Here is a 26,054-nt window from a genome sequence, read left to right as displayed (position 1 = left end):
ATGCGGCCTCGCTTCTGGGTTCATATGGAAATTGAGCTATTCTTAAGTATGAAATAGTGTGATGATTTATAATACGTTTGCGAAGCATTTTGATATCTACCAATAATAACAATAATACACAAAGGAAATTGGATTACACGTCTTTCAGTCTGCGTTGCATTTGTAGCTGTGCGGTGGAACGCGGTGGATGATTGCTTGTGTGCCAGCAGTAAATATCAAGAAAGCAGAGTGAAAATTCATATAATTTCCCATGAGTCATGTCCATGTGAGGGTGTGTACAGTATACGGCTATGTCTTAGCGAACAAAACCTAATAGCTGGCTTATGTTATTTACTGCTGTCGCCAAATATTTCGCGTTCCCTCAATACCAACACATTGATTCATTTGGACAACGGTAGGCAGAGTACTCTCCCACACAGGCGCGCGCTTGCACAGACAAGCTTATAAACACATGTACACATTCATATACACTCTCACACACAAAATGACACCAAAGTATAGAGAACAGACATAGCAGCTGCCAGACTACAGGCTGCTTTTCTTTTTTCTCCTTGCAGCCTTCTCTGTACTGTACGTGCCTCACATTTCAAGCATTAACTCCAAGTGTGCCGAGCAGACTGATATTTAATGCCCTGCGCACAAGAGGATGTCTATTTCAGAGGTGCTCATACACACACACACGCACGCACACACACACACACACACACGCATACAGATACACATACATAAGCACGCACACACACACACAAAAAGCATGCATTCCCACATAAACAGAGATTAAAACAAACAGACACAACAATCAGGCCTATGTAAAATAAATCTCCTCAAAGGCGTGTGTCAGGGAGTGATGGGGGACCATTGTGATGTCTAAGTAATAATTATTTTAATACGCCTTGTTTCTCAGTCAGACTGTAATCAAACAAGAGACTGTGGATCCCCTTGGCTATTGGGCTCAGTGTGTACCCATAATCATACCCCCTTCCTCTCTCTTTTATGTAAAACAACTCTTTGTGACATTCTAAATCATAACCCCGGGTTTGCTGTTGGCCACATACTTGTATGCCGTCAGCGCAACGTGGTACAGTAGTCGTACATCAGCGGGTAAGACTTTCCAAGAGAAGTAGTGGCTAGCAGCTTGGGAATACGAGAAAACATTTTCTTGAGGTGTGCTTTTGAATAGAGGGCGAAATGCTCCTGCTTGTCTGGCAACAACTGGCCCTCGTGTCTTATGAGGAGCGGCAGAGATCGCGATCAAATTTCAGAAGAAACAGGTGACCTCCTGACCTCATGTGCTTAACGGCCACCAGACACCGGGTGGTTAAGTAATAAACCACGATGTAATATCAGAGACGTTGCGAACAAGACTGTAAATCCCCATCGTGGGACTTTCCCCCTTTTTATCGCCCAAGTTAAATTCACCCTTATATCGTAACCAAGAATGAGACCAGTGGGTCACGAAGGAGACGGAATAACGTCAAAGCGTATCATAAACTTGTGGTTCAAAAAGCTACATGGGAGGCATAAAGAAAGGAAGCCGGCATGCAGAGAGATCCTGTAGTCCTGCAGTAAAGAAGGGGGCCTTTATATAAAGATACACCCCCCAATAGTGCCCTTCCAACCCAGAAATTCCACATTATCAGTAAAATGGACACATTTTTGGGATTTAGGGATGCCTTTTGAGTGATGTGACAACATAAGGGACATGCTGAGTTTACCCAACACAGCGACCAACCCACAGGTTTAAGACTATACGTCACTTCTGGGGACTTTGCTCAGCTGTTTTCTGCAGATTGTTGTGTACAGTGAGACGTTTGATGTTCAGTCAACATCGGTGTGATCCTGAAAACAGCCAACAGGAGTTTAGGTCAACAGGAAATAATGTGAGAAGGAACCAGAGAGAAGATGCTTCACTCAAATAGGTGGTTAATGCAATCACCACTCACGCTTCATGCTAAGTTGTTCAATGGAAGAATGTCACTTAAATCTAAACACTGTTATAAACTGTTCCCCAAGTGGGAACATGTTTCTGTGATCCCTGATCTTTGTGTACGTGAAGGCAATCTTTGTCCTGCCGTGTGTGTGTCTGTGTGTGTGTGTGTGTGTGTGTGTGTGTGTGTGTGTGTGTGTGTGTGTGTGGTTTCCCAGAGGGCACAGCAAAGGATTTACTCAAATCCTGTCATTTAGTGTGCACGGCTCTCGTCGGGCATGATTTGAACAGTCTTTAGCCTGACTTCTGGAGAGAAGCCAAACAGGCGCACATATGTGTTGACACGCACGCACACAAATGCAAATATCCAGATTTAAGGCACAGTTCACGGATGATCTACGAAAGGACTACGAAAAAACGGTGGCAGCCGAAAAGCAGAAGAAGTGTAAAAGGAAAATCTGAGACGGACTGAAACAGCGAGACCGAACGCAATAGAGAGATAATGAAAGAGAGAGACAATAAGATGGAAAAACAATGAGAATATGACAGGAGGACAGAAAAACAAAAAGCGTAATTTTTTTCACATCGATACAGTCTCCTTTCACACCGCTGCGTCCACTTGGGCAGCTGACAGGGGGTCGGGAGAGGGACTCGGGGTTATTGTCAAGGAAAACAAACAAATTGGCCGTTTCTAACACATCCTGCACCGCTGGAGAGCACGTAGCAGGAAAAGGTCTCGGCCATTTTACCTGTGCACCTCAGATGGCTGTGAACACTTGATGTTGACGTTTAAAGTATCCATCCATACCTTTCCTCCTCTCTCCGTTTTCCCTGCTTTCTCTCTAATTGTTGCCATGCACAAGTTGACCTCTATGTAAGCACAGCCGAAGACAGGGATGAATCATAGTGCTGCTTATTAGTGAGATGTATATTCATCAGACTATAAGAGGTAGGCTCTCTGGGGTGACTGCTAATGCATGTGACTCATAAGCATCTGTAACAGCCGAGCATTTCTGCATTGCAAAGCACTTTCATAACACACAAACGACAGGGCATTGCTTTGACCACATGCAGAGTTGTGTGAGCTAATTGGCAAGTCACGCCAGTGAGCCCTACCTTATAATTTCAAACAAATTGGGTCATTCTCTTCCTTACGACCCCCACTCGTAAATGTATAATTTGAGGGTGCAGCAAAGATTGAAATTGTATGCAAATGTATCGACGTTTCAACAATTAAAGAGGAGGTCTTGATTTGTGTGGGTGTTAACTGCAGCGCTGGGGTCTTTTATACGGAAGTGATTTAGAATCTAATTTTACGACGGGGGATAAATAAAAGGTTTCCGAGGCTCACCTGTGTCCCATTGAGGCAATGAATAGAGTCTGTTTGTGCATACTTCTGCAAAGAAATAGATTTTGATATGCTTACTCAGTGGTTTGAGGCCAAATATCAGAGCTCGGCATGAATAAACGTCCCACTGAAATGGGTGCATAATGACTTTTCTCTGGGAACACCTCATTTAAATCAATTTAATCATCTCACTTACATGATGCGACAAAGGAATATATCTTTTTATGAGTTTTTATATAAGCACAAAGGAAAACAGGCATGGAGTCATTGTTAAATGGGTGGATTATGGCGCTTTTGGTCAAAGCCAAGAGTGGGACTTACTGACCCATTTAATGTCCACTTCAAGTGAAGCCGCATGTTGGATGCGACTCCATCCACTCCCCCATAATCCTACAAGAGATGATCTTGCCTCGATTGGATTTGACAAGAACTCAACTGTCTGTCACACAGGATCCCAACATCTCTTTGATGTGATTGCGTTCCATGACGGAGTGAATCATGTAACAGAGTTGTTTGCCTCCTTGAGAAATTTGGGTAAAAGGGAGAAGGACACGCAATGGACACCGTGTGCAGGCTTTGAAATGATCTCTCGAGGAAGACAAATCTGTGGTTAAATTAAAAACCGAGAGATCCTTTTGTTTCCTTTGAAGAAAAAAGTAATTTGCAAGACAACAATTACCACAGCTCGAGCATCTAAATTAATAATAACCCATGTTGTACAAACACTGTGCTAAGCTTTCACGTGCGCTTGCGATTATTTGTGCAAATCTAAAAGGTTCTTTATTTATTTGTTTTTTAGCCTAGTGCTGCTCAAAACACGAACCTTCAACTTTTAACACTCCAAAAGCATTCTGATAGCTCGATTCGATGCCCAGTGAAGCAGGCACTGAAACGAGCATCAAGATGTCACAGAGAGGGCATCGAGTGACAGCCAGGAAAAAGTGCCATCATTTATGTGTCAACATCGGCCATGTGGGAGGACAAGTTTATTGACATCTTGATGATCATCCTGGACCATTCTCCCTCGCATTCATTGACTGCAACTAAACATACATTAGTCAGCAACAGGCCAGCCTCATGTCTCATTTGTCAAGAAGAGAGAAAGTAATATAAAATAAAGATGTGCGAATACAGAAGCCCTGAGGATAACATAATCTAAAGGAAGGGAAGTGGGTTTCTTCGGGTGCTTCAGGGGTCTGACAGTGTGAATAAACACATAAAACATTTTCGTAAGATATGTTTCTGAAACACACACACACACACACACACACACACGCATGCATGCAATAACCTAATGTTGTCTAATTTCAGGGCGGATCCCGTTGAAGCCTCTGATTTCAGTATCAGTAATCAGTGTCCATTCAGCAAATGAATAAATCAATTCAGCATGCAGCCTGTCTATACACAGATTATTCCAAGAATCCATGAAAGCTAAACTGAAAATAAATGCTGTCGTGGAGGCCGTTGCTTGACTGCTTAACAATCAGTTTACGGTGTATGAACACATGATTACATGTGAAGACATGCTCCAATTTGATTGATGTCAGAAAAGGTGATATCATATCATGACCACTTATAAAGCAGCTTTCTGCAAATACAAGGTACTGCTTCGAATCAGCTTATTTAAATTCTCTCTGTGTGACATTATGTTTTGTGCAAGAATAAAATAGGGGAACACGTTGGTTTTAGCGTATTCTACAACTGCTCCAAATGTACTTATAATATGCAAATATTACATTATATAAAATAAAAAAATTATGCTCTTGTTCCCCATGATTGTTGCAGTATTCTGCTCGATGCCACCGCTGCATGTTCATTTTGCTTTCCAACCTGGAGGAGCTTCTTTGTTACAGTAAAGCCTGCCCTGGTCTGGCTAGATGGATGCTGTTCCACTATGTGAACCCGATTTAGCAGCCCATTTCCTATCAATACAAAAGTGGATGAGCAAACACGTAATAAATATTGAGCTCTCGGATTATCTGTGGAAAAGTTGCTTGACCTCTGAGGCTCATCACTGACTGCATTGAGCATTACGTGGACTTAGGACTCTGGGTGTGGAGGGGATTAGGATAATTACTGTTATTATATTCTCCGGGTAAGGACTATCACAGGCCTAGGCTAGCCTCCCCTCAGCTCTTGACAGCTAAATTAAAAACATACGCTGCTGATGTGACCCTGGATGATTGATCCTTCTCCCTTGTGTCTAACATCTCCTTTTTCTCTTAGACAGAACCTTGAATCCTCACACTCCATCTACAGAGTGTAAAGTACTTTTTTTTTTTAATGACCGATGGAGATTTGCAGTTTCAGTACCACTTGGGGAATGATCTAACCTTGCCCCAGGACAGACTTTGCACCTGTCCAGGCTTGTATTTTTCCAGAGGTAAAAGTGTATCCCTCTCTTCCTAAAACAGGGGTTATATGCTAGCAGGGGTCCCTTGAGCCTTAGCACCAGACACTCAGGGAAGGCCGGGATGGTAAACCTCCCCAAATTCCCTAGATACTGATCCCTTATGATAGGGTAACTGGCTTCGAGGTGTTGTTTACCAAGGAGTCCCACTCACTTCACCCCTCGAGATGCTTTCTTACACTCCAAAGCTTCCGTAACATATCTAGCACATATTAGATTTTCTAAATTAAAAATCAGTCAGCTGTAACACTTGATACATAGATGGGAAATACCAGAGGAATATCAAAGAGCATGTGACATCGACTAAAATCAAGATTTCAACGATGCAATTTACCAATATTGTCTGGAAAAGAAATGATTGGGGTCTGGGTTCTTACCATGTGCTGGGTCAGGTGGGCCAAACACCAGGTTGTACCTCAGGATGTAAAAATTATTCCACACGTAGAGCTGGTTATCTCGCGGATTGTATTCCACAGCTGCAATGTACTGGTACTGGTTGGGAAAGTGGATATCAACGTATTCCCCACGGTTCTGTTTGGTATTGTAAATGTAGTCGATCAGGCTCTTGCTGACCTCACTTTCATTGTCTTCATAGGTAGAGCGGACCACATACAGTACTCCACAAACCATGAAGGCATTGGAGGCGGAACGCTTGTCATAGGTCGTGTCCCAGGTAGCCTCAAACCGTAGCGTGTAGGGGTTCAACTGGCTGATTACGATCATGCCGTTGTTCTGCTCGGTGGCATAGATCACCCACAGCCCATTCTCATCTACTGCCAGGTCAATGTCTGTTTTGCCCCCCCACTTGTAGGGCGACGTGTCGTGGTAGTTGGCATTATTGATGATCGCCTCACCACTTTTGATTCGAGTCCGCAGGTCAAACTTCACAATGTTGCGGGTTCGCTCTTTGTTGAAAAACACGGCGCCGTCGTAGACCACAAATCCCGTCCCATCCACCCGGTGGGGCAGCTTGTAGGTGATGGTTTGACGGGCGTTTTGGAAGTCATCCAGGGAGGAGTACTCAATGAGCGTGTCTGTCCTATAAGGAGTCCAAGGCATGAAGTAGATTTTGTCGGCAGCTTGCAGGGGGTCTTTGCACCAGGCACCCGCTTGTTGCTCCGCTTCAAATAGAAAGGAAGGTTCACCGACCGCTTTCAGAGTCCCAGGACAAAGAAAAACTAGCAATGGGAGAAGAGTAGAATAAGAAATAGACACAGGTTAACATATGAAAATTAAACCATACAAAACTATAAGTAATGTTCATATTATATTATACTCTAATATCTTGCATTTTGTTTTACAGGTTGTCCACGAGGAGTAAGGACAGACACACATTAAAGAGTGGCCAAAGCACAACTAACATCTATAGCCAATATTCACAAGCAGAATAAGGATTTTGGTGTTGTGCATAGAAAGAAAAAAAGGAATAGAAAAGTTATTATGCATTGTGTTTAAATATATAAAGTAGTCTGAAACAAAAAGAAGCGTGGCCTCATAGACATTTACTGTTGGGAGTAGAACACAAATGAGGGGAAAAAGAACAGAAACAAAACTTAACAAAACAATTGGTCCTGTGAACAAAAAAAAAATGCAGCCAACTAAAGTCACAACAGACGGGAGAGGTTATGAGAGAGCAGGAGTCGGCACAGTCTGCAAAATGTTTGCGTGTACTTAGATGCGTCTAGGTTACACCACCTATTCTACTGTATATAGCAGAGAGGCTTGTCATTACGAAGTGGTGCAAATGTCACAACCATTAAAATTTAGAGAAAAAATGTCAGTAAGGGTCTCTTGTGGTGTTTTGTCTGGTGCTCAGAGGCATAGGAGGCATACGAATACGAGAAAAGAGCAGCAAGTGGTCAGGTGAGAATAATGGGGAGAAGAGTGAACAAGGCGGGGGTGGCGGGGGGGGCTTGGAGAGAAAAAGGGACAGTAGAAAGCAATAGCTTGAAAGAAGGGCCAAGAAACACTGTTACCATGGCATGCTATGGAGAAGGGTTTGGAAGCCAGGCAATATGAGATTCTGCTGAGTAGCAAAAGCACCCAGAGAGAATGAGGAGAAGAAGCCCTTTATGGACGGCAGCCAATACGCATTTACATCTTTTGGCTGCTTGTGCGTCGTCTTTTTTATGGCCAACTCCACTTCCCTTGTTGCACTCCACTGGCCGTTAACATTACAGCGAGGGGGGGTTCGGACGTTAACGTTTGCGATGGGTTTCAAGGGGCCACCAAGGGAAAATAGGTAGTTTACAACCAGATGCCACAAAACAAGGAGCTAGGGTTTTGGATTGTGTCTGTTATTTACCTTTTTGCTCCACTTCTATTTTAAGCGTTGGAAGAGAGAATGAAAAGGGTGCAAGGGGAAAAAAAGAGATTAATATGAATTAACTGTCATAGCTATGATTACATAATGCAAAAACACGTTACGAGACATGGACAAAGACGGTCGGACCTATTCAGAGAAAGTATGAATGTTGTTAGAAAGTTGACAACACAGCCGTCATGGTCCTGTTTTATAAAAGGCTGGATTAGAACATTGACAATTATAAATTACACATTTGGTTCATGGCACAGTGGTGGATGGATTTTGTCTTTGCTAGACTGCCCACTCCCTGCAAGTATGAGCTATTGTAAAGGCATAACTTTTGACACTCAGAGATGAAACAAATAATTATTTTTTGTTAATAAGTAGGAAATTCTGAGATTCACATTGAAAAATACAAACAAATACAGAAAAGTATCACCATTTAATTATAGAAATTGTTGAAAAGATAATAAGTTAATAAAAACATTTTTGAGACTCAAAGGTTTTTATTGTCTGAGTCTGATTGTTTGTATAGTTAGCCGTTTTTCTTTTTGAGGGTAACATTTAGCGGGTAGTAACCTCATACACTGAAAATAAAATGATTGAAAGAGAGACTCAGAGCCATCCTGTGAATACTACATGATACAACTTTTTTTAATTGCATTATTTTATTAATTTATGTTTATAATTGACCGTATTGCTTTTCAAATTGTTGTGTAAATCCACCCACCACCATTAACCAAACCTAATGCCACCAAAAAGAATAAAAATGAAATTTGTCTGTATCTATCTGTTTCTATTTTTTAAAGAAAGTTAAATATTGTTGAGGCCGTATGTAAAAACTGTGGCCTTATCAAGGAGGCAGGTAATCCTTGAAGATAGCTTGTGTGCACTCACTATTGAAACATTCCACAATATAACACTAGACTTAATTTGTTATTGGTGTTTACCTCTGGCTGCCAAACATTAGCATATGTGCGCATTCAAACTAGTAACCAAAGAAGCATTACCCAGTCCATTCACCTGAATGATTGCAAAACATAAATCAAAATGCATTAGTATTGCATGAAAATGTCCAATTTAGTTTTAACTGCAATTTCTAAAAACACATTTCCAACGAATTGACAGAATTCTTGGGAAAAGACGTTTCTCAGGTTAGTCTGAAGCCGAGGTCAGACTACAAGAGATCCAAACACATGCAGGTTGTTGACTAAATGTGACTGGACGATGATGGGCATCACAGAAAAAAAATAATTCACTTCCTCTAACTGTGTCAAGAAAAGCTTGGTCAAATTATTTTAAAACAATTTCTCAAACACTTATTATTATTACATAGCTTTGGGCTTTCTTGGACCAAAATAAATTCTTAGTGGAATAAAACTCAATTTTGTCACCTAAATGATTATTTCAATTAATCAACAGATCTGTAAAACTGAGTTTCTCATCAAATGAAAACACTTTAAATATTTAAAACCACTTTTAGTTGGCTAATTGAGGGGTAGAAGCTACAGTTTACATTTAATCAGGAAATACAGTTTATTTGATTTTGTCATTACAAAACGTATTTATCTAAAAGAGTAATTTCTATAAACATGGACTTATTCAGGCAAATTGCTATCAGATATTATTTTAAATGAGTTTTTTACTGAGGGAGATGTTCATATCAAGAGCATGCGCCGGTTCTTTTGCCCTTACCTCTATTGGTTTTTGCCTGTCTCAGATTTCAGTCTCGAAAGGCTTCACAATACAAAGGCTCAACCACAGCAAAGATCAATGTTGAAGCAGTAAATGTACACATTTTGGGCCAGTTTGCACCGTGGGATAATGTTAGCAATTGCACACTAAGTTCCCGTTGAATCCTGCAACTATCCCGCTCCAATTAGTGCAGGTTCATATTGCAGCTTGGATCGGTTATAATTGTTGCGTCTGACCGAGGCTTCCGGGGCATAAAGAAACTAGAAGGTCCGTAAATGAATGCACGCCGTTCTGCGGAAGAAATCCAAGTGTGTTGGAGCTAACTAAGAGATCAAACACTGATAAGAGGCAAACAAATTAACAACGGTTGAGTTCTCAGCCTCGGCCATATAGAACAGCAGAGGACGGGCCGAGACGTCGTGAAGAAAACCTGGAAGGAAAAGGAGAACACGTGACGGAAGAGCCGATGGTGTTAGTAGAAATGGAAAATATAGAAATTGCAGTGGATGAAGAGAGAGAGTCAGATAGCCGAGGAAGTTTCCTGCAGATTGCACAGGGGAAGGGAAGAGAGTCAGTCACTTTAAGAATAGCAACATTAAAACAAAACAAACATGAGACACATGCCAACCCACACTAACCCCAAAGATCCTTAACTTTCTCTACTAGACATTGCAGATGTTCTAGGGAATTCCTGCTTTCTAAATCACAATTATAATGACTATTACTAATCAGGTGAACCGCCTTTATATGAATGGATGTCTGCTGTCAACTGCAGACTCTGCTAGTGGCTGTGCAGTGTTTAATTTAAATAAAAGCGTCATGTGAGCTAAACTGAAGGAAAAAGAAACGGGAAACAACTGAACACAAAAACACCAAAGGGGACCCAAAAATCATGCTGTTACAACTTTAATTTTCATAATCTCGCCATCGCTGTCACATGGAGCTGGGGGTGGGGGTGGGGTCCAGGCAGTAATTTTGAAAGATTTTTAAATTAGCATTAAGGACTGCTTATGCCCACTGGCAGCGTCTCTACATTTTGTTCAAGGGTACAATAGGAGTGGAAAACATTTTTTCTGTTTATCTCCCGGCATTTTTTTCGAAATGTCTCAATGAAGAAACGTCTCTGCTTTTATGGTGCCTTATTCAAGCAATTACGAGAGCCAATTCAGAGGGTGACTCGGTGCCAGGTGAAGGCAACATTTACATCCTTGGCTGTAAAATGAAGATAATGTTGCTAATGAGGAGTTCATGACAAGAACCACATTATGAAACCAAAGGGATAAAAATAGTAGAAATGTAGGCAACTTGTTTAAAAGGCCATTGCAGAGAAGTGAAACATACAACATTGCTTGTGTGATTATGCAAAGGCTTAGACAATAGAATTAATTAATTAAGTCTCTATGACTCAGTCAGTCATAGAGACAGAAAACAACCGTTTATCATATTATGTTATTAAACGGATGGCCATATTTCACGGCACAGACAGACTTTGAGGGGCGGCAGTTACAAGTCGAAATGAGGACACTTGTCCCGCCGTTGATCAGCTTAATGGGGATTTAATACATCGTCTTGCAAAACAACTTCTCAAGTCTTGTATCCCAGCAAATCCAGGGGATCCTAAGCTCCTGAACCACTGCAATGTTTTTAATCACAAATCTTGGTGTTTGGCACATGATCTATATTCCATCCGAAAACTAGAAGACTGTAGGAAGGTCTTGGCTATCCCGTGTGCAGACTGTCGAAAGGGTTGGCTCAGTAAATCTTCCCCTATGACTGCCTTCCTCTGCAAAATGATCCCGGGTATATGGATTGTATTATGGGGAAGAGGAGACAAAGGATTGGTAAGAGGGGGGGAAAAAAAAAAAACATAACACGAAACTTGCCTATGAATCACAATCTATCACAGTTTACAACAGGACTTGAGTGGGAAAGGCTGAACTGGGCGTGTGTGGACTGGGTCAGACTGGGAGAACACTAAGCACTTACCAGGGCAGTTGCGATAGGAAACATTCTGTGTTCTTGATCCTATTCTGGTTGAGCATGGACCTTGAGAAGCAAAAAGACGGGGCTACAGACATGCATTGTTTGAAACGGCTGAGAGTGAAATGAGGACCTGTATGGGTTTTTTTTTGTGAGAAAGATTTTTGCTAGGACTGAGAGTCCTTGGGCAGAAGTTTTTTTTTTCACCACATTACACCAGTCTTTCCTGGGCAAGGAGGAGGCACAAAAACAGTGGGTGGACATCAGTGCACCTTGAGGCTAATCCTACTATCACATTTTGAGGTAACACAGCAAGACATTAAATCAATGTTTCACGTAACTATGAGGTGTGCAAAAAAAAAAAAAGAAGAAGCTGTTCGGCATTTAAGGTAAAAGCTACATGATTTGGCTTTTGCTTAATAAGGTGGTCTCAAGTACTCATTTTATGCTTATTCCATTTTTAATTATGGATCCTCAAAGCCTTGGAGAGGTTAACCTTTAAGTTGTAATGAGTTTCACCATCTAATGATGATCACTAATGCATTCTGATTCCACACTGAGGGGAACAGCCCGGCCAGGTATATTGTTAATGAGCAATGTCAGAGAAGTGTGTTGAATATACCAAAAAATACTGTGGAGGACAGACGCTTTATTCATATTTGGGCACAACTTCTCCTTTGAGTTCATTCAAAAGTGAAACACATTTAAAGACAACAATTTACTAAATAGTCATTTGAATCTACAAGAGCTGCCAAATACTTCCCAGTCTAATTATTTCAGTTCCACATGATTTGTGATTCTGGCAATTGATCTAAATCTTTGTCATTAATCAGTTTGTAAAGGTTACCTGGGGGAACTTCCTTCACAAATTGCAAATGAACAGCATCTTAAAGGACAAAGGGGAATTTTAATTCAAAAGGGCAATCTAAAGATTGTTTGGGAGCAATGAATATTTTAGCATTCACGGAGGCAGACAAAATGTTAACACTATCTCTTTAGATGAAATATTACCTTGTTGACTTACGAGTGTAGCCATTCTGTTCCGTTACATAATGAAACATCTGTTAACATATTTCAACACCTGTTGTATGGATGTTTATTAAGCCATCAAGGTGAGCTGTGTTGTGCGCCTGATAGACTCTCCGTACAGGACTAGAGTAATGAAACACTTGCTTGCCATCACGGGGAATGCGCATGACTTCCTCTACCTCGCTCTATTTGGCTACCTCATAACCAGCATCGCCGGTCGGCTGGAAACACGGTGCGCACATCAATAATAAAGGCAGTACAGAAAGGAACCAAAGGGTTTTACAGGTCATACTTCATGAAAAGTTCATGGTGTGACACAGATGGAAGAAGAGACAGATGAAAATGGTGCTGGAAGGTGTTGCACACAAAGAGAGCAGAGTATCTGGAAAAGGCAGGAGGAAGAAATGATACAGGATATGATAGGATACAGAAGAGAGATAGAGAGGATGGGAGTGTGTGTGTGGGGGGGGGATGGAGGGTTTCAATTCAAGACAGAAGGGTCTAACTTACTGTAGGGCACACACTCATACTGGACCTCCAGGTACTTGTAGGTCCCTGGGCAGGGGTCAGGGAAGACATCTGACCCTGTGATCACAATGCACTGGGTCCGATTGTTGCACCTGGAAACAAGCAAATGGAAAAACACTTTAAATACATCGTAAACAGTGAAGGGAATTAAACATGTGTTGTTATACTCTCTGCTGTGTGTATGGTGTAAAAGAGTCTTTTTCAAGAGGGTAGATAATCTGACTGAATGCGTATGGGCCTATGAAAGAATACAAAAAAGGCATTGCAACATTTTTCCCCCTTTGCCATAATACAATATTACATATCTAGTCAATAACTTTCTGAATGAATCTTGCAGTTACACGCTCCATCTGTTCTTTAACATTGTCCCTGCAAGTGGTGATCAAATTGAATCAGAACTGGCTCCTGCCGTGTGTGTGTGTGCGTGTGCGTGTGCGTGTGCGTGTGCGTGTGCGGTTATATACATGAAATGTCCATGAACTGCACAAATGAATGCAACAAAATGTTGGTGAATAAAACGTGAAGACTTATCCGCACAGGACTAAAATTGCATCGGGACCTGATGTGATTTGTGGATATGATCCCCCACATCTGTGTTCGGAGGGGCGCATTTGCCAAGAATAAACAAAAGTCTGTGTTTCACTTCAATGTCCCGTCTTATTGATTTGAACTTGAATGGGTCTGCACACGCTGAGCAGCCAGATGAGGCTCTTGAATGTTCACTCAAAATGCCATCACGATCAACATTAATGATTTCCACTGCAGCCTCCATAATTCTCGAACCGGAAGAGCCCAAAAAGTTAAATAACCAGAATTAGATGTGTTTTGCAAAATGTATGAAATGTTTTACAATATTTCATGCATTAATAATTATGTATTTTATTTCATATATTTTTAAAGGGGGAAACACCGTATATATAATTATTAGAAATCACGCGGAGGACCTACGGTGTTTTTAGTTATCACACACATACATATTGTTTTTTATTTCACCAGCCATGCGAAGCAGTGTCAAAAGTTAATTTCGGTCGCTGCATTTAACATCTGGAGAGCAGGCATTCTAATTGAGCTCGTGGTGTGCTCTGAAGCCCGGGGAATTGCAGGTGACCGGCCTTTTGCTGTACTGAAATCATCATAATGACATCTATACTCCCAGCAAGCCCACTTTGCTACCAAGGGGACTAAAGATTCTATTGGCAACGTGAGGAGCCAGATCAATAACTCTGTTCTGCTGATTTAGCAGAGACCAGAGATAATATTTGTTTCTTCTTATCACAGACCAGTGAGCCCATTTACAGCAGATCATTGGAAATGTATTACTGGTTGCAGTGAATTGTGCTTGCTTTTTGGCCGCCGAGGTAATCGCCGCTCTGTGTCTAAATGTTAATAATATTATATTAGGTAGTGCAGTGGAACCGTTGAGAGCAGCTTCCTGTTGGGATGTTTGGCATTGAACATACGCAGAGAGGTGGAAATTGTTTAGCTGTCAGATTGAAAACAACCACATTTTAGCTGCATGCTATGAATGCGTGCAGTGCATTATGGTTTACGGCACACAAGAAAATTACTCAGCAACTTAAACAAACGGCTCCTGTGTTCAAATAAATTAAAGGAAAATACTAAATCACAATAACGGCAGGGAACGAGATTAGCCATTACTTTTTTCTCCTTTTTTTGAAAACAAGAAAAACAATTCATCACCCACTTCCTCCTGTTCTATTTATCCCAATCAGCATGTTATCCAATTAAAATAGTTCATGCATTTTTTCAAATACATTTTATAGAAAACATTTCGCTATAATAATACTTTTTTCTTTTTTTTTTTGCTTTTGGCAATGTTTAATCAGTATTTTATTTTTTTACACAGAGCCATAATGACACTATTTGTGTCAATATCTGTGTGTGTGCATCTGTGTTTATTGATGGTCTCAAGGGGCATTCCACTTTATTAATGACCCTCACATGTGGTAACAGATGACAATATCAGCATATTGCATTTGTTTTTATGGAAATGAATTCCATGAATTACTGTTTGGGAATTAAAACAGGCACCTCATGCTGGGCCCATAATACGCCGCTTGATTTTTGTGGGTAATATTTCATGACTCTGCAGCACTTTCCATATATTATATGGTCACTTTGATGATTCTGTCCCCTTGCTCATGCATAAGCATATCATGCAGGAGCAATATAAATTACAGTGCTTTATCTAACAGATTCCAATGAGACTGGGAAATGACTGCCTGGTTTATACTAGGCATATGAAACAGAATATCAAAAATAAAATGTGTGACACTAATGAGACATAGACCTGCCATCGTTTCTCAGGCAAATGTATTTAACAACGGGACATAAGCACTGGGGAAAAAAAACACCTCATATTTCTTTAGAAACAATGTTGACATAAGTGTTGATAGCTCTTTCTGATATATTGCCCTAATTTTAGAGCTGTGGAGCAGGAGTGCCCTGTTCTTTGGGATTGTGTGACTCGGATTCCTTCTCATCCGTGAAACTCTTGAGACCAACTGAAAAAATCCCTAATCACTTCGCCTACGCATTGTCCTAGCCCTCAATTTGAGAGAGAACATGTAATTGAAATTCCTACCATAAAAGGTTCAACATATGGGCCTGCCAGCGCACAGGTCTCAAAGTGCACACCAATTAAATACATGTAAAATATGATATCTCTGACAATCTTTTGATAGTCTGAGGCTATATAGTAATTAATCATGTACATAATGAATATTAAGTCAAAAGAAGATTTTCTCCACTTTCCTCCAGACTTAAATGTTCTATTTCTATAAATACCTCGACTGTTCAACAGGATTTTACTAAAGAAGAAAAAGTCAAGAGAGCATTTATTTGATCTCATAATGCAAGATAAATATATATGTATAAAGTGAAAAGATCTGTATAAAGTAAAAAGTTACCGTTTTAGGAGTGACATTATCAAGTTGTTTGGTGATATATTTACTTATATCATTAAATACACAATGCCATATTTTTATTATATTTTGACAAAACAGGTGTGACAATCCACATTGGCTAAAATCCTGAAGCTGTATCTATCTATGAATTACTTTATAATATATTTATACAAAAAATACAAAAAATAAAAATGTTTGTTGTCAAAAATAGGTGTGACATAATTTACATAAGCACGGAGTTACTTTCCGCTTTGATTGCCTCCATTTCCCCGACCAGCCTGTTAATCACACTGAAGTATTCCAAAAGTAATCCCATCACATCTCTGACCTTTTTGGAGAGGCAGACATCAGTACAATTAGAGTGTCACAGAAAATGCTGTTTGGATTTGATGCAAATCTCCTTTAAAATGAGCACTCCCTGCTGACAGCGGGAACGGGTGCGATAAGATGCCAACAAGGTGTAACCGATAGCACTCCTGATACCATGTATCCACATTTAATTTAACCTTTTCCAATGCCATCATAAAGCATGTCAGAAGGATAATTGGACTTGAATACAATGTGCCAAAAAAATTATAAATTGACAATAAAAGAAATCTACAAATTATATTTCCCCTTACAAACCATGCCACAAAAATACAAAAGACTGTAATCTAGATCTTTTTTCCCCACTAATCCCTCAACAGATACGATGCCATTTTAATGGATGCTGCTGTATCCGCTTGAGACGGTGTACTCAAAACTGTGTGAATTGAAGTTTAAACTATATTTAATTGACAATTTACTCGTATGCATTTTTAACAAAATGTACAAATGTAATTTATTTAGTGAAGAAGACACACTGGCCAATATTAGCTTATAAAATATGCAATGCAGAAATGCCAGACATGTTTGAAGTAAATGTCACAAATTGCCCACCAGAAAAACAAAATGTCTTTCTGCAAAATTGCACATTTTTGCAATTGGCAAATATTAACATTAAACAATTACATGTCTTTAAAGTCTCTGATCTATATTTTTAGAATGCAAAGGACTAAGCCTACCAAGTTGACAAAGTTTAATCGCATATATTAATATTCTCAGAAAAATCATCAGGAATAGTCTTGTGTATGCCTTTCAATAGAGGTTATGGAGGTCTCTCATGATGTGACGCGTCATGTGCTGCTCATGTGACACGGCTCGTTCAGACTAAAGACAAGATGCTCCTGGATTCCCGAATCCTCGTATGTTCTGTCCCTACTGTTAAATGTTCTATCCGTCAATACACCGGCGTTCAGGAAGCCTAAGCAGCCATTTGTAATTCAGAATATTAAAAAAAACAGCATCAGCAGTGAAAACAATCACTGTGTAACTGGAGGAGAAAAAGCGACATGAGTGAGGGGAGCACATTACAGAAAAGGGCACAATCTACTTCCTGGTGCTCCCAGTTTGAATTTCAATCAAATTAGCGTCTCTTAAACTCAAAGTGACCCGTCTAGCTCCATTTCATCTGAAATGCTGATGAGGTTCATGGCACAATTATCAAGGCAGACATCTCTCTAAAAAGGCACGTCTGTTTATAGCAGACAGGACGTTGACAAATTAAATCATTTCCAGGGCCACAAAATGGCAGCAAACAAAACAATCTGTTGCAAAAAGTACACAAAACAAACACCCACGCTTGATGTATAATCACCTCCAATATCAGTAAATTTAGCCCATTTTCTAAGGGGGTGGCCCAATAATGTTTCAGGAAATAGGTCGTTAGAAATTAACCATTAGCATCCTGCTTGCAACTTGAGGTCTGACCCAATATCTGGGTAAGACATCCCAGAAACGCGTAATTACTGTCATATGCTTTTGTTTACGCTATATTTGGAGCTGCCAATGGTGCTCAATGGGGGGATTCCAGGCATTTACCGACTCGGGAGGATGTGACTCATCCGTCCATCTTATCTATTGATTTTTAAACCAGCCACTAAAGTCAATGGAAATACTATTGTGACATTCTGCAGGTCTAAATGTGACCTTTATATGACAGCAGGATGCAATTTTAGCACACCTGCCCACGAAACCAAAGATACACAGGAATGGCATAAAAACAACGCTGATGTTCTGTCCAGAGTCCAGATTCAAGAACTTGTGACTGGACCTGATGATCCCTGTGCGACCCGACGGGGCTCGAGCAGTTTATCAAAGAAGAACGGGGAAGCGGTGCCGAGATGAGCAAAGCTGATAGAGACTCGAGGCAGTAGTGCTCTCGAGGTGCATCGATTGAGACGTGACTTGGAAAGGGTCAATACTTGTTCAAAAACACTTGTTTTTTATTTCATAATTGCAATCTATTCAGAACACTTTGTAATATATTTTTACTTTGATATGAAAGAGTATTTCTTTCTGTTGATCAGAAGTAAAAAAATAAATTCATGATTTCAAATCATAAAACATGACAATTTTGCGGGAGGGAGGGGGGTTAATACATTTTATCGACACTGTATTTGACTTTTGTGAAGAAAAGCAGAATGCAATGCTTTTTATTTTTTATTTTAGATGTCAGAGTCATCAAACTCTATGTACCATGACACATTCATATTCACAGATTGTTAGTTGTTGAAGAGTATCATTTAAAAACATTGGTGGAAAAAACTGTAACTCACAGATATTGTTAACACTAATAATATTGAAAAAATTGTCAGAAAACTCAAATGCGTTAAATGATTTTTTTTTTTAAAACAGACTTACAGGCGAATACAAATCTAGGTACATCATAACATTGACGCAAAAAAAATTCAATAAAAATCTAATTTGATCATAAATTTGTCCTGCACATCGATTTTGCCCTCAAGATGGTAAAAAAGATGGCAAAAATAGTTTGAACTGTCATAGTCAGTAATATAAGATGATATAACATGTGTGCCAATATAGTCTTGAGTTTCATGGCTCATGAACTTGTGTACACCCCAAGCTTAATCTGGATCTTCATGAAATCTTAATCTGCGGCGCTTTAAATAAACACTAACAGAGAGGAAGAACAAGGCTGTGTGCTGTCAGGCGGCAGCAATGGAGCTCCTTGGAGAGCCTCGCTAGCAGTCCTGTCACTGATATAAATAGTGGAAGCAGCATCATTTACTCTCCACAACTGCCTCACATGCATTGACAATTGCATGCTAATATTACTGGGTCATTTCAACATTGCATGTCAGATGCTAACAACCCTATTAACTTAATAATGTTTGTAAAAATCGGTCACATTCAAGCTGAGGATATCATTACAAGATGCAACCTTTCAAATACCCAACGGTGAATGGTAATGATCATTTGAATGATAATGATGAACTAACTAGCTGTCCTCTAAATCGCACAAATTAAATTTCACAATGTCTGTTTGAGAGCCATCAGCTTTGATCATACTTGTCAATGATATGCTCTTTGGAAAAGCCATGACCAACAGGCACGGCAGGACCCAGCCATGTTGTGTTACTGTAATCAATGACCTTGTTATCGAATACTTCAGATGACGCTCATTAGTCAGGGACAAATCAATGGATTTAAGCCATTAGTCAAGATGTGTCATTGTCATCTGTACTACTCCTCAAGCTACTAGATTTAAATAGTAAGGAAGCGCCAGATGGTTAGTGCATGCACCACTAAATGTATTACAAAACAATACATTTAAATTACAGTTTTAATTTTGAAGACGTATGGGCAAGAATGCGTTGTGGCTGCGATCATTATCATTATCATCAGTGCCGATGAGGAAATGTAATTATTAAGAACAAAAAAAATCCTGAAAAGGAGAACACAAAAAAAATCACCTCGCTGAATATTATTATCAATGAATTAATTATTTTAAGCTGTACTGCCATGCAGTTTCACATCTGCTGGGGAGGTGTCCACGTGAAAAATTCCTGCACAGATTATCACCCACTTGAGTCGACTAATTGCTTGCAGCTGAATGTTCTAATTGAGCCACAACCGTCCTAGGGCTATTTTCATAAAATCATTGTGCTCATGAATATAATATGCCAGCCAGATATAAAAACAACTTGGAGTGCCAACAGGATCTATCAAACTCAGTGATGCCTCAATCCAATTCTCCACACTTCAGGACCACATTAATTTCGGATGTTTAAAAAGTGAACACAGATTTCCACACAAGTGCTAATGTGATTTTTCCCACACACATTTAAATTTGTAGGCCAGGGTAATTATGGCGACAAATAATTTTGTCTCTTCAATCATTTCTTGATGGAGACTGTACAGTTGAAAATACTGTTTGTTTTTTTCGATACGCAGCAGTGTGTGTGCAGTGTGTGTGCAGTGTGTGTGCAGTGTGTGTGCAGTGTGTGTGCAGTGTGTGTGCAGTGTGTGTGTGTGCAGTGTGTGTGCAGTGTGTTGCCCCACATATGGAACATGTCAGCTGCGTGAGCCGCAGCAGGAGCCAGAGAGCAGACTGGTGGAGAAGTGAAGGGCTCAGACCTTGGAACAAACATTGCATTCCAAATAGGCAGAACACAAAAGAAATCACCACATTTCTTGTTTGATGATAATTATTTTTGGCAGCAGAGGCATTACATTTGCTTCTTATTTTAGTTGATTCCTGTAAATAAATAGACAAGAGATACTAAAATCCCTAATTAGTCCCATATGCAATCTTGGGTTTTTGTCAAGCTGTCCTTGAATCTATTTACATGACAGTAGAGCGTTTTGAGTTTCTGCACTGATTACGCAAACACTGCTTTTATGATATATACACCTTCATAGGAATTAAACTGGCTTCATTTCACGTACATTAACATAAATAACATAAATCGGGCTCACACACTTTCCACGGTGATATATCTCACAAGACTGTCACACTGACGAAGAAATGATCTATGTATGGCGCTTTATGGAAATATATGCCACTCACTTTTTGCCTTTACTCCTTTTGGATTTCTTCCCGCGGTATCAGATGTGAACCCTCATGAGGTTCTTTTAGTGTGATTTATTTGAACCCACGCGCCTGACACAGACCGTTTGTGTCACACGACACTTTCTTTGAACACACATATTTCTCTCCTTGCTCCCGAGTACGATATCACAGCGGTGACATTGAGATGCAAAACAAGACATTTTGAATAACGTCTGAACTATGTCCTCTGGCACCATAAGGATATGTATATGAGGAGAGAGCCAGAGTCCTCTGCAGACGCCGGTGGAGAGCCTTTCTACAACACTGTATGGGATTTGTTGTCAGGTGGCTCCTGCTGGGTCAGTGTTTGTGCTTCAGTGGACTGTTTTTGTACGAGCGAGGCTGAGGGCAGCGTAATACACGGGGCCACAAGCGGGGAGCAGGCAGGCTGCAGCTTTTCAAGACAGACAACGTGAGTCAGCTATCTGACTTCATCAAATACGGCTTGACAATAAACCCCCTGAATACAAGGGCTCCACTGTTTTATTTCTTCTTCTTTTTTTTGTTTTATATTTCCCAAGGCGGCTTGCCAGATTTGCTGACGGCCTCATACCGTCCAATTTCTCTCTCCGTGGCGCTCATATGTCATTCCATCCCGTGCACTTTGGCTCGGATGGCATCCCTATGTGACAACTGGTCTCGTGTATAGTGTGTTACCAGCGGAACCCTGCTGCGCAAGTCTTTGCAGCTCCGTGGGTACGTTTTCCACAATAAATCATCCTTCTTTGCACACGAGTGATAGCTACAGAGACAGTGGCTTTAAAGTGTGGGACACCCCTGAGGGTAGAGATCAATCTGCCAAAGGCATGCCCTTAATCTGACCAACAGGATTTACTAAAGAGCCAATACACAAGAGCAGTATCATAATGTTAAGGAAATGCCAGTGGTGGGAGATGTATTTAGATCATTTACTCAAGGAAAAGTAGCAATATAGCACTAAAAAAGTATCAGTAGTTGACATTTGAGTTGAGTCAGCGTACAGAGGTTTTATCAACATAATGCACTTACCGATTTCTTTTTTTACAATAATGATAAAATTGTATCATTACATATTATGATTTATGCATCAACATGTCAGCAGTAGTTTATTGTTGTAGTTGGTCAAGCTGGAGCAAGTTTTTACTATTTTATACATAATCTTTAATCATTTGCTTTGTATGTAAAAACAAAAATGTAAAGAGTACTACAGCTGTTAAATAATTGTCGTGTAGAAAAAGTAGTTGTTGTTTCTGAATTGTAGTATTTGAGTTAATGTACTTCGATATTTTTTTCACCACAGAGAAATGCTACGAATGAAGCACGTTTTGGACTAAACTGCAAGATGAAGGCAAATAATAATACTGCATCTGGAATCTAAATATTTGATATGTATTCAAATAATTGTTTTTAGACAATGTCTAAAATGTAGTCCTCAGTGTTTGATATATCAATAAAGGCTATATTGCCTACTATCCTTTCAACATCACCGCAATAAGTTAAATCAAATCAAGAGCCAGAGGGTAAGTTTGTGCTGCTGGCAAACCGTCATCAGATTCATGTGAAGTTGAGAAGATGGTACCCCTTTGCTAATTGTTTATAATTGGATTGACAAAATATTAACATATTTCCAAATTAAATATATTTTACATGGCAAAAGCGTGTTTTTCTTTTTATGTCACACACAGACACACACACACCCACACACACACACACACACACACAGTGATAGACCGATGTTACCATACTTAATCTGGAATGCACATTTGTAGCATAATGTATTCAACAGAGTAAATTACAATAGACACAATAATTACCTCTTGCAAGCCAGATCAGATCTGCAGTTTGTCAGTCATGTCAAACCAGGAAAACTTTGTTATTGTGAATATTGTTGGTTCATTTGTAACGTTGTAAAAAAAAATTGTGTGAATTAGGTGTCTATTGTGAGTTTATTAGTGTGGTTTCCATTTTTTTTTAATCTGTTCTCCATTTATCAGGCCTGGTTATGTTTCTAATTCTCTTTTGTTCAGGTGCAGCTGTCTTAGTAGATGCGAACATTAATGTCTTGTAGGTTATTGATGCTGACAGGCTACTGTTGTCTTTTTCTTTTTTTAACTACACACTTGCATTCACTCTTGATGGAGTCAATTTATCCGACGGCAACTGTGTTTTTCTCCATGGCGGACGACTGCAGAGGATTTTATTTAAGGACAGGGAAAATGGATGCCAACAGGGACAACCAGACAAAATGAAATGGTTGACATTGGTCCAAATCTGGTTGCTCAAGGCAACTAGGCAACCGTACCTGTTGAGCCCTGACAATTACTTTCCAAGGGCCCTGTAACTCCGGCAGATATCTCTTTTTGTGATAATGTGTTTCATACTGCACAGATATGTCTTCAGTCTTACCTTTGTGACATGATCTTGTAGGCATCTGGAAGATAGCAGTTGACGTTCTCCATCTGGAAAGGGTCGGCGTCGCATATCTTGTCATCTGTTCGGCCATAGTTGGCACTTTCAATCATTATGACATCACTTCCGGGACACCGCAGATCGATGGGGTAACCCTCGCAAGACAACTCTCTCCGTACTAAACCAAATGGCAGGGCAGCTCGGCTAAACCCTGAGGAAGGAGAGAGAGAAATAGAGAAGAGCTCTATTAGTACAAATAGAAAAAAGGGGTGTGTAGTTGAGGTGAAACAGACGAAGATGGCATGAGAGGCAGAAGATACAGCATATCAGAGCTGGATGTGCTGGATATACATTAAAAGCAGCATTTTGTGCATGTTCATTCCTTTTCAATCAAATGGCTGCAACTGTTTAGCAAGGTGAATCATGCTGGATTGGACTACGAGTCTGACATACATCAGAATATTGAGTGAACATTTCAGATATCAACCGCACCAGTGAGCTAATGGTGTTAGTATGTCATCCCCATGCCTGACTGGTCCTGGAGAAAATCGATAATTGTCATTAAAGTCTAGTTAGTCGGCTAAAATGTCTGGAGAATTGTAACCCCTTCCGACCATCTATGTACAGTAAGCACACGGATACGACACTAATGATCAAAACAAATATCATTAATAATTCATTTTAATTAATACCATTAGAATAGAATACTACATTTCTTAAGGGCATTTTGAACGTTTTTCTTTTCTGTCTTTTAAACAGTTTTCAATCAAATGTTCTTGACAATCCGATTGTTCAGTGTTTCATTTGAGTACGGGAACACACAGCCACCACACAGTCTACCACTGGAGACTTGTGGTTGACTTGCGAAGCTCTTTTTATCTACCTAAAATGAACAAAGTACGACAAGCATTTGTACAACATGGGTGTAATTGAATCCACTTTGCAGTGCTGAAAATTGAAGGGCGTGCAATTGACACACTGGGAAAAAAGAGGTTGTGTGTGTCAGTGAGGGTGTGTGGGTGGGACACATAGTAAATAAATCATTATTGTGGCTTTCTGCTCCGCAATCAAGAACAAAGCCAAAAGTCATACTGAAACTAAAAGTGAACTATACATATACTATAGCAATCCGAACATGGGATATATTTGGACCGGAGCAGCTTTCGAAGGTGGTGACATGTCAAGTATGAGAGGAGAGCGGCAGAGAGCTTAAAAAGATTGCCAGCTGCCCCTCTGTGGACTTTGACTAAACCACTGGCAGCACCGAATAATAACTACAGCCTCCTTCTGTGCAGTGCAGACTCCGTCACCTCTCAGCCTTTTAAATAATGGTGTGTTGCTACCTGCAACTTTGCAACTTGATGACTGTGTGTTGTTAGTGCTTTCAAAGCCTCTATTTCCCTAATGAGTTTTAGTTCACAGGATAAAGAAAAAGAAGAAGAAGAAACAAAGAGCTGTTACTACTACTCATGCACTTGTTTTGCACCTTGAAACATGGGACTGATCCATATGTGCAATTGTTTATAATTATAAAAGGACTTTCTTTTCATCAGTCATTATGCAAGATATTCTTTGTTTGGCAACAGTTTTGGAAATCCAGACTTACGCTTTGCTAAAGTAGCTGGGTTCATTTTACCCTATTGGATGCTTATCAATTAGCCACCTATAAAATGATCTTAGTCTATTTAAATGCAATGCTATAATGACAGGAGATTATTATTCTATATTGCGTCCCTTTCTAGGAAATACTACTGTGGTACTTTACAAAAGGAAGATCAATGTCAGTTGTTATTGCCTGATCCTCCGTGTATGCACTAATCAGGTGATAGTCCTTCTTTTCCCCTCGGGTAAGCAAAGGATATATCTGTATGGAGGAGGGCAGCTTACTATCTAACCGTTGTAAGACTTTATTTGTTTGGGGCATACAATCATCAGGGAAGGATCTTTTTTTCCTCTACATGCTCTTTTTGACAGCAAACCTTCTCATGTGACCAATAGGCATGGAAAAGTAAAGGCTTTCAGATATGATATGTTTCAGACATATTTCATTTCTGCAGCCCCTTTTCTCTCTGGAGTCAAAAAGAAACGCTTAAGGTGATAAACAATTTATCAGAGATGTTGGCTTGAGAGAAAAAGCCCAAGTGGGAAAAAATGAAAACACTGCATGTTAGGAAAAGGATTGGCAGCCAATCTTGAGGTCATGTCAATGCACTTCAGCATAGCTCCATCAAAAGTCAGCAATACACTGTGTAGCAACTATAGGAACCAATGTAAAAACACCAGTCAATGCCACATTACAATTTCTATACTCAAAACATGATATGATAATGACATAATGGAGACGTGTGTGTGTGTGTGTGTGTGTGTGTGTGTATATATACGTACACACACACACACACACATACATAAATATATATATATATATATATATATATATATATACACATACATACACACACACGCATATATATATATATATATATATATATATAAAAATCAACTGAATCCTAGTTCGTCTTCAGAGGTCAAAAAGACTTCACATGGATCAATTTGGCAGCAGTTACATATGGCTGGGTGGGATGCA

At 39.9% G+C, this 26,054-nt stretch overlaps 1 protein-coding gene across 1 annotated transcript in view; it reads right to left on the bottom strand.

The window, feature by feature from the left end:
* The window catches only part of adgrl2a (adhesion G protein-coupled receptor L2a), an 89,318-nt gene that overhangs the window by 27,699 nt on the left and 35,565 nt on the right, over window positions 1-26,054 (bottom strand). Inside the window, exons 3-5 of the mRNA XM_034531389.1 lie at window positions 23,468-23,681; window positions 13,205-13,314; window positions 6,063-6,863 (exon numbers count right to left, since the gene is read on the bottom strand). Of these exons, the coding sequence (XP_034387280.1) occupies window positions 6,063-6,863; window positions 13,205-13,314; window positions 23,468-23,681 (1,125 nt within the window). The remainder of the gene's footprint in view (window positions 1-6,062; window positions 6,864-13,204; window positions 13,315-23,467; window positions 23,682-26,054) is intronic.

The sequence above is a fragment of the Cyclopterus lumpus genome, chromosome 4, assembly GCF_009769545.1.
Source record: "Cyclopterus lumpus isolate fCycLum1 chromosome 4, fCycLum1.pri, whole genome shotgun sequence".
NCBI lineage: Eukaryota > Metazoa > Chordata > Actinopteri > Perciformes > Cyclopteridae > Cyclopterus > Cyclopterus lumpus.
The sequence above is the reverse complement of the archived record's forward strand: the minus strand, read 5'-3'. Positions and strand labels throughout refer to the sequence as shown.